Source organism: Hyla sarda, chromosome 2, assembly GCF_029499605.1.
Source record: "Hyla sarda isolate aHylSar1 chromosome 2, aHylSar1.hap1, whole genome shotgun sequence".
Lineage (NCBI taxonomy): Eukaryota > Metazoa > Chordata > Amphibia > Anura > Hylidae > Hyla > Hyla sarda.
The window spans coordinates 505,269,092-505,278,274 of NC_079190.1; the positions used below are offsets into that span (position 1 = coordinate 505,269,092).

A 9,183-nucleotide genomic window follows, 5' to 3' on the forward strand; every position below is an offset into this window, starting at 1 on the left:
GTCCGAGATATGAAAACTTGTCCCCTATTTTTAGGATAGGGGATAAGTTTCAGATCGCGGGGGTATGACCACTGGGGCCCCACCCCGATATACCGTACGGGTCCCCCGGCTCGTTGCCGAAATAGCGCGTCGACCACCACATGACCTGATGGCCGACACCCCCCCCCCCCCTTAACCCCTTAAGGACATAGGGCGTACCTGTACGCCTTACGCCCGGTCCCGGTGTTTAAAACAGGGTAACGCTGTGACCCCGCATCACACCCGGGTCGGTCCCTGGGGAGCCTGGGCTAACAGCGTGCGGCATTGATAGTTGTGCCTCGCGCTGTTAACCCTTCAGACATGGCAATCAAAGTTGACCGCCGCGTCTGAAAGCGAAAGTAAACGCTTCCCGGCAGCTCAGTCGGGCTGGTCGGGACATCGCGATAATCGCGAACATCGCGGTGTTCCGATCAGCTGGGACACAGGCGGAGGTCTCCTTACCTCTTTCCGCAGCGTCCGATTGTCGATTGATTGTTCCAAGCCTGAGCTACAGGCTTGAGCAATCAAGCCCCCTATCTGACTGATCCGTGCAAAGCTATGGCTCTGCAGGGATCAGCATAAGAGATCAGTGTGTGCAGTGTTATAGGTCCCTATGGGATAACAATGTTCAGTATAAGAGATCAGTGTGTGCAGTGTTATAGGTCCCTATGGGATAATAATGATCATTATAAGAGATCAGTGTGTGCAGTGTTATAGGTCCCTATAGGATAACAATGATCAGTGTGGTGCAGTGTTATAGGTCCCTATGGGATAATAATGATCAGTATAAGAGATCAGTGTGTGCAGTGTTATAGGTCCCTATGGGATAATAATGATCAGTATAAGAGATCAGTGTGTGCAGTGTTATAGGTCCCTATTGGGATAATAATGATCAGTATAAGAGATCAGTGTGTGCAGTGTTATAGGTCCCTATGGGATAATAATGATCAGTATAAGAGATCAGTGTGTGCAGTGTTATAGGTCCCTATGGGATAACAATGATCAGTATAAGAGATCAGTGTGTGCAGTTTTATAGGTCCCTATGGGATAACAATGTTCAGTATAAGAGATCAGTGTGTGCAGTGTTATAGGTCCCTATGGGATAACAATGATCAGTATAAGAGATCAGTGTGTGCAGTTTTATAGGTCCCTATGGGAGCTATAACACTGCAAAAAAAGGAAAAAAAAGTTAACAAAGGTCATTTAACCCCTTCCCTAATAAAAGTTTGAATCACCCCCCTTTTCCAATAAAAAAAACTGTGTAAATAAACGTATGTGGTATTGCCTTGTGCGTAAAATGTCCAAACTATAAAAATATATCATTAATTAAATTGCACAATCAATGGCTGTGCGCGCAAAAAAATTCCAAAGTCCAAAATAGTGTATTTTTAGTCCCTTTTTATATCATGAAAAAATGATTAAAAAGTGATCAAAAAGTCTGATCAATACAAAAATGGTGCCGCTAAAAACTTCAGAACACGGTGCAAAAAATGAGTCCTCTACCGGCCCATATGCAGAAAAAAAAAAGTTATAGGGGTCAGAAGATGAGAATTTTTAGCATATAAATTTTCCTGCATGTAGTTATGATTATTTTTTTTCCGATATCCAACCTATATAAGTAGGGGATCACTTTAACCATATGGACCTACAGAATAATAAGGTGTCATTTTTACCGAAAAATGAACTACGTAGAAACGGAAGCCCCCAAAAGTTAGGAAATTACATTTTTTCTTCAATTTTGTCGCACAATTAATTTTTCCGTTTTCGCTGTAGATTTTTGGGTGAAATGACTAATGTCACTGCTAAGTAGAATTGGTGGCGCAAAAAATAAGTCATCATATGGAATTTTGTGCAAAGATGATGAGGAAAAAATGAAAATGCAAAAACGGAAAAACCCTGCGTCCTTAAAGGGGTATTCCAGGCCAAAAACTTTTTTTTTTCTATATCAACTGGCCTCCGGAAAGTTAAACAGATTTGTAAATTACCTCTATTAAAAAATCTTAATCCTTCCAATAGTTATTAGCTTCTGAAGTTTTCTGTCTAACTGCTCAATGATGATGTCACGTCCCGGGAACTGTGCATGACGGGAGAATATCCCCGGGACGTGAGTCATCAGTGAGCAGTTAGACAGAAAACAACAACTCGACTTCAGAAGCTAATAACTATTGGAAGGATTAAGATTTTTTTATCTTAATAGAAGTAATTTACAAATCTGTTTAACTTTCCGGAGCCAAAAAAAAGTTTTGGCCTGGAATACCCCTTTAATTAATGCATCTGCCGAATGCAGCGCTCCGTCTCTCCCATAGAGATGTATTGAGGGGGCGTGCCAGCTGCTGCGTCATGCGGTGATCGGACATGCACCCTTGCTGCTGACTGCCGGGGCCCCGTACAGTCGGACCCCTTACCCAGCGGTCGGACCACCCGCGATCTGAAACTTATCCCCTGTACTTAGGGATAGGGGATACGTTTTCATATCCCAGAGTACTCCTTTGATTTAATTTTATATATTTTATTTTACTTTATTTTTTTTTTTACTTAGTTATTTTTATTTATTTTAAAATAAAAGTAATTTTTAATCATTTTTTTTTATAATTTTTTATTTTTTTAAAGGGGTTCTCCGGCCCTAAGACATCTTATCCCCCTATCCTCCGGAAGCGAACGTTGCTCAGTCTGATGAATCACTATCACGGGGCTGGAGTATCTTGACGTCATGGCTCCGCCCCCTCAATGCAATCCCATAGGGTGGGGGCGTGACAGCCATCCTGATGATGTCACACAGGGGCGATGTTCGCTCCCGAGGCTGATTATAGTGGGGTGCTGCATGAAAGATTGCGGGGGTCCCCCAGCGGCGGGGACCCCCCGGGATCAGGCATCTTCTCCCCTATTCTTTTGGATATGGGATAAGATGTCTTAGGGCCGGAGTACCCCTTTTTAAATCTGTTTCCTATTCTGCATCTAGTACATCGCAAATGAGCTGGGTACAAGAAACGGGGGGGGGGGGGGGGGTGGATGAAGATGTGCATCCTTATCTCTGAAGCACACATCATCATTGATAAGAAAAAGATTAGAAAATCACTTGACGGATATCTAGGCAGGGATGAGCCCTCTCTACTGCTCATGTGCAGCTCGTGAGGAGTCCATACCATCGGGGCGGGGGCGTACGCTCCTCTCGGGGAAAATTCCCCTAAAAAAAAAAATGCAAACATTCCACTTCCATTTCTGTTTTGTACAGCAGTGTTTTCCAACCACTGTCCCTCCAGCTGTTGCAAAACAACAACTCTCAGCATGCCTGGACAGCCTTCGGCTGTCCAGGCATGCTGGGAGTTGTAGTTTTGCAACAGCTGGAGGCACACTGGATGGGGAAACACTGCTGTACAAAACACAAGCTAAACCTACACATAGTAACCGCTAACACTTTCCATCTTTTCTATACTCCACTCACATCTAGAGCTGCAATCATGTAATCACCCACAGTGCACTGCTCTCTTGGGGGGGAAGGTGGAGTTGCAAATGCAGTTCTTGGCGTGACTGGAGTATAAAAGGACAAATGAATTATTTAGATTCAGAATTGTGATGTGATGTTTGAAGTGGAGTTCCCCTTTTAAAGGGGTACTCCGGTGGAAACATCTTATTATCCCCGATCCAAAGGATAGGGGATAAGATGTTAGATTGCAGGGGGTCCCCCAGTGGCGGGACCCTCCCCCCCCCCCCCCGCGATCTCCGGTGTGGCTCCCCTTTCATTTGGTGCACTGAGCGAACTCTGTGCCCGATGACTGGCGAAGAGGGCCGCCGCGCCCCCTCCATTCACATCTATGGTGCATAGCCAGTTTGGTGTGGCGTCACGAACGCAGAAGCTGCAAGCTTCCGTGTTCCGGATGCCTCCGCCACTGCCGGCCCCGGAGATCTAAAATCTTATCCCCTATCCTTTTGGATAGGGGATAAGACGTTTCAAACGGAGTACCCCTTTAAGCATCCAGTCACCGTTTTAGCTGCTGTAGCATTTTAGAGGGGGGCCCCAATCTAGTGGGGGCCACACTGGGTATAGGGTGCCGGTCTGTGCCTTGTAGTGCTCACGTTGTCTTTTACATCCAGTGTTAAAGTGCTTCCCTGTGTTACGTTTTAGCCCCCACCCCCGTCCCGTCCTGTCCTGTCCTGTGGGGGGGTGTGGGTGGTAAACGCCATTTTTGTGATTTTATGTTTTTTCATTATATGTTTCTCATTATTTCATTATTGGTTTTACTTGTGTTTTTTTCCCCTCCTCCTTTTTTATTTTTTTTCCTCTTCCCTTTTCGTCTTTGTCTCTTTTCCTATCATCCTGCCATCTTTTTTTTTGTTTTTTTTGTGTCCGGCTTCATTTGCACCTGTCGACTTGTATACGTTCCACACCGTTCCTTTGCTTGCTAGAAGCGGCGACGGCGGCCAGACAGAAAGCTTGATGTCCCCCGTTAAGCAGCCGCCAAGCAGGTCTCCCTCTGGTACTGAGGCCTTGGTAACCGGCGCCCCCTCTGGAACCATGCAGGTAATTGTTTGTCTTGCTACGTGGCCTCTTATTTTTGCAGCTTTATTTTGCTTCAGCATTGTTTGGTTTACTTGCTGTTTACGTTTTTTGTTGTTGCTGGGGCCTCTCGCCATAAGCTCTTACCAGCAGAGAGTGAAGTATTTCAAGGCCAAACAACAACATTACAGGGATTATCCAGGATTAGAAGAAACATGGCTGCTCTCTTTCCGAAACAGCGCCACTTTTGTCCTCAGTCTGTATATGTGATGGTGTGAATGGGGTTGCAATACCACGCACAACCTGAGGACAGTCGTGGCGCTGTTTGGCTGGAAATATTCATGCAGCGGACAGGTGAGTTCTTTACTAGAGATGAGTGAACTTCCAGTAAATTCGATTCGTCACGAACTTCTCGGCTCGGCAGTTGATGACTTTTCCTGCATAAATGAGTTCAGCTTTCAGGTGCTCCGGTGGGCTGGAAAAGGTGTATACAGTCCTAGGAGACTCTTTCCTAGAAATGTATCCACCTTTTCCAGCCCACCGGAGCACCTGAAAGCTGAACTAATTTATGCAGGATAAGTCATCAACTGCCGAGCCGAGAAGTTCGTGACGAATCGAATTTACTGTAAGTTCGCTCATCTCTATTCTTTACAATAGAAAAGTTAAACACTCAATTACTTATGCCCTAACAAAGTAGTCTTCAACCTGTGGTGGTCTAGCTATTGTGAAACTACAACTCCCAGCATGCCTGGTCAGGGCCTGCTGGGAGTTGTATTTTTACAATAGCTACAGAACCACTCGGTGAAGACTACTAACCCTAAGGCTTTGTTTCAGGCTGGGTGTAATCTTCTCATCTCCGACACCTCCAAGCTGTTCATCCGTGTAAATGTTACCAGCAGCAGAACCATTTTTGCAGCTTCTTTGCCAGGCACATGGGTGCTGGGAGACCAGACAAGCTGGCGAATGGCTAAATTTGCCCAGGTATCGGTCAGCCCAAGACCCGGCATAATACAGAGATATGGGAGACCTGATCTGGGGTCTGATTCATGTGTCCTCAGGCCGACATGTGGAAGACGTTACAAGGATCATTACTCCCATGTGTTCGGGGGCTTGTGCTCAACGTGTCGCCTGTGCCCTTTTACATTCAAGTGGTTTATTTTAAAGGGAAGTCAATGAATAAAGAAAACCGAAGGAAAATCCTTAAAGAGAAAAAGGGCTTATGTAATTTCTTCTAAAAAAAACAGCACCATCCCTGTCCTCAGACTTTGCATGGTATTACAACTTCGCTCCATTAAAGGGGTACTCCGGTGGAAAACTTTATTTTTTATTTTTATTTATTTATTTATTTTTAAATCAACTGGTGCCAGAAAGTTAAACAGATTTGTAAATGACTTCTATTAAAAAAATCTTTACCCGTCCAGTACTTTTTAGCAGCTGTATGCTACAGAGGAAATTATTATTATTTTCTTTTTTTTGTCTTGTCCGCAGTGCTCTCTGCTGACACCTGATGCCCATGTCAGGAACTGTCCAGAGCAGGAGAAAATCCCCATTGCAAACCTATGCTGTTCTGGACAGTTCCTAACATGGACTAAGGTGTCAGCAGAGAGCACTGTGGACAGACAGAAAGGAAAATCAAAAAGTAAAGAATTTCCTCTGTAGCATACAGCTACTAAAAAGTACTGGAAGGGTAAAGATTTATTTAATTAATTTTTTTTTTTTTTTTTTTTTATAGAAGTCATTTACAAATATGTTTAACTTTCTGGCACCAGGTGATTTAAAAATAAAAATAAAAAAAAAAGGGGTTCCAACGGAGTACCCCTTTAAGCTTTTGGCTGTCCGAGCATGCTGAGAGGTGTAGTTTTGCCACAGCTGACGTTTGGATACCACTGCTGTAGAGTCTAGACGCCATCTGATTTGCTTGTAGCGGTGATTTTTACCATGTTTTGCAGTCCGAAACTTTGCCACTACTGTTTCGTCATCAGTTTCGCTGCGGTCAGACTCCATTACTAAGCAGAAACTATAGTGACACCTATGTTTAGGACTGTGCATTACTCATTATTGTGTGCCAGGGGCATGCTGGGAGTTTAAATTTTGCAACAGCTGGAGGCACGCTGCTTGGGGAAAAACTGTTTTAGGGGAAAGTCTCACCAGAGATGCAGTTCCACACATCAGAGGTAATCAGAAGGTGGCGCTATTACTACCGGACTCCTTCCTTTTAGTGTAGAATAAAATACAATGGTACTCCGGGTTGTATCACCACTGCCATGCTTTCTGTAAGTTCAAAGGTCATTTTTATTTTAAGGTAAAAATCAGCTGGTCCAGAAAGCAGGTTTTACTGGGTTGCAATTTACATCTCAAAAATGGCAACATTTTAAAGTAAAACTCCTTTATCCAGAACATATATATATATATATAATTTTTTTTTTTTTTACTTTAAAATGTTGCCACTTTAATATATAATTTTATAGTAGAATATAATATATTATATAATAATATATAATATAATATCATAATATATTATAATATAATATTATAATTTATTATAATTATTATAATATAATATAATTTATCATAATATAATATTATAATTTATTATTTTATAATTTATTATATTATAATATTATCTAATTATATTATATTATCTAATTATAATATTATATTATCTAATTATATTATTAGAGATGAGCGAACTTACAGTAAATTCGATTCGTCACAAACCTCTCAGCTCGGCAGTTGATGACTTTTCCTGCATAAATTAGTTCAGCTTTCCGGTGCTCCCGTGGGCTGGAAAAGGTGGATGCAGTCCTAGGAAAGAGTCTTCTAGGACTGTATCCACCTTTTCCAGCCCACGGGAGCACCGGAAAGCTGAACTAATTTATGCAGGAAAAGTCATCAACCGCCGAGCCGAGAAGTTCGTGACGAATCGAATTTACTGTAAGTTCGCTCATCTCTATATATTATCTAATTATAATATTATATTTAATTATAATATTATATAATTATTATTATAGTAAAACTCCCCTATTCCATATGGTTACATTGACGACGTCCTTGTTGTGTCCCATGATGCATTGTCTCCATCACAGTCTTAAAAGCCTTCACGCTTGGGCAGAGGTAATGACACTTTGCTACCGCCAAAAGGGGTGGAGTCTGGTGGCGTTTATGGGGAAAATATAGTCGGTGAGGAATTGCAACAATGTAGCAACCATTCTGCAACAAGATATAAAGGGATCACGATGGGTTATTTTTGACTGCACCGGAATAACATGATCTCCTCCTTCTGTTCTTTTCAGGGGCCAGTAATATACGCTCAGCTGGATCACTCGGGGAAGCCCGGCAGCCAGATCAACAAATCCGAAACAGTGGTCTACGCCGACATCCGGAAAAACTGCTGATTTATTTTTTTTTTCTCCCTTGGACATATAGATGTATATTCCATAAGCAACATTTTTTTTTATCTTTTGTTTTGTTTTTTTGTTTTTTTTGCTCCATGAGACTTTACGCGACACAGAACGATTGTCACTCACACTCGGTGTGTGCGCGCGCCGCCCCCGGGACCAATGCATGTGACTGTAGAGATGTGTATTGTATATGTAACGTTACAGCAGGGTCTATGGCGGAGCAAAAGGTTCACGGGACCCTCGAATGTACAGCCACGGTTCCAGGTGCCTTCACCTACGTCACGTGTGGACCCTGCAGAAGTGAGGTATTTGTGCCCGCTGGTGTTTTTGTCGGGTTTATACACATATCATACAGTTTTTTTTTGTTTGTTTTTTGTTAGTTTTTTGGCTTAACCCTGCGGATTATTCTCCATCCAGCATGAACGCCACACATATCCATGTATAATGTATATATAAATATGGAGGCTCCCCCCCCCTCCCCCTCCCCCTTCACCTTTTTACTAGACACATTCCTGCAGTGGGGGCCTGATAGTCTGTATTCCAGGTGCTTTACCTTTTTATTTGGCGTCTTCGAATAAGATGGCCGCCGAGGTCATATAGCAGAGGTTGTTTCGTAGGTATATACTATCCTTGTGCTGTATAATGCGCTTGCAGGTGTAGCGGAGCAGAGTGAGCGCGTCGTGTGTGGTTCTCTATAAGATTGCAGGTTGAGCTATCCTGTTGCATTCTCACAAGACTCTTCTCTGTCGTATCGTTCCTCTGTTATCCCTCCTGGAATGACGTAACTAAATTGACAACAAGGCATTAAAGGGGTATTCCAGGCAAAAAGTTTTATACATATATATATATATATATATATATATATATATATATTCAACTGGCTCCAGAAAGTTAAACAGATTTGTAAATTACTTCTATTAAAAAATCTTAATCCTTTCAGTACTTATGAGCTTCTGAAGTTAAGGTTGTTCTTTTCTGTCTAAATGCTCTCTGACGACACCTGTCTAGGGAAACGCCCAGTTTAGAAGAGGTTTGCTATGGGGATTTGCTTCTAAACTGGGTGGTTCCCGAGACACGTGTCATCAGAGAGGACTTAGACAGAAAAGAACAACCTTAACTTCAGAAGCTCATAAGTACTGAAAGGATTAAGATTTTTTAATAGAAGAAATTTACAAATCTGTTTAACTTTCTGGAGCCAGTTGATATATATATAAAAAAAAAGTTTTTTTTTCCCCCTGGAATACCCCTTTAACGTTACTATTGTCAATA

At 42.4% G+C, this 9,183-nt stretch overlaps 1 protein-coding gene across 1 annotated transcript in view; it reads left to right on the forward strand.

The window, feature by feature from the left end:
• The window catches only part of MPZL1 (myelin protein zero like 1), a 58,113-nt gene extending 49,360 nt beyond the window's left edge, over positions 1-8,753 (forward strand). The window contains 3 exon segments of the mRNA XM_056559891.1: positions 401-408; positions 4,426-4,537; positions 7,807-8,753. Of these exon segments, the coding sequence (XP_056415866.1) occupies positions 401-408; positions 4,426-4,537; positions 7,807-7,908 (222 nt within the window). The 3' untranslated portion in view covers positions 7,909-8,753.
• The last annotated feature ends 430 nt before the right edge of the window (positions 8,754-9,183 follow it).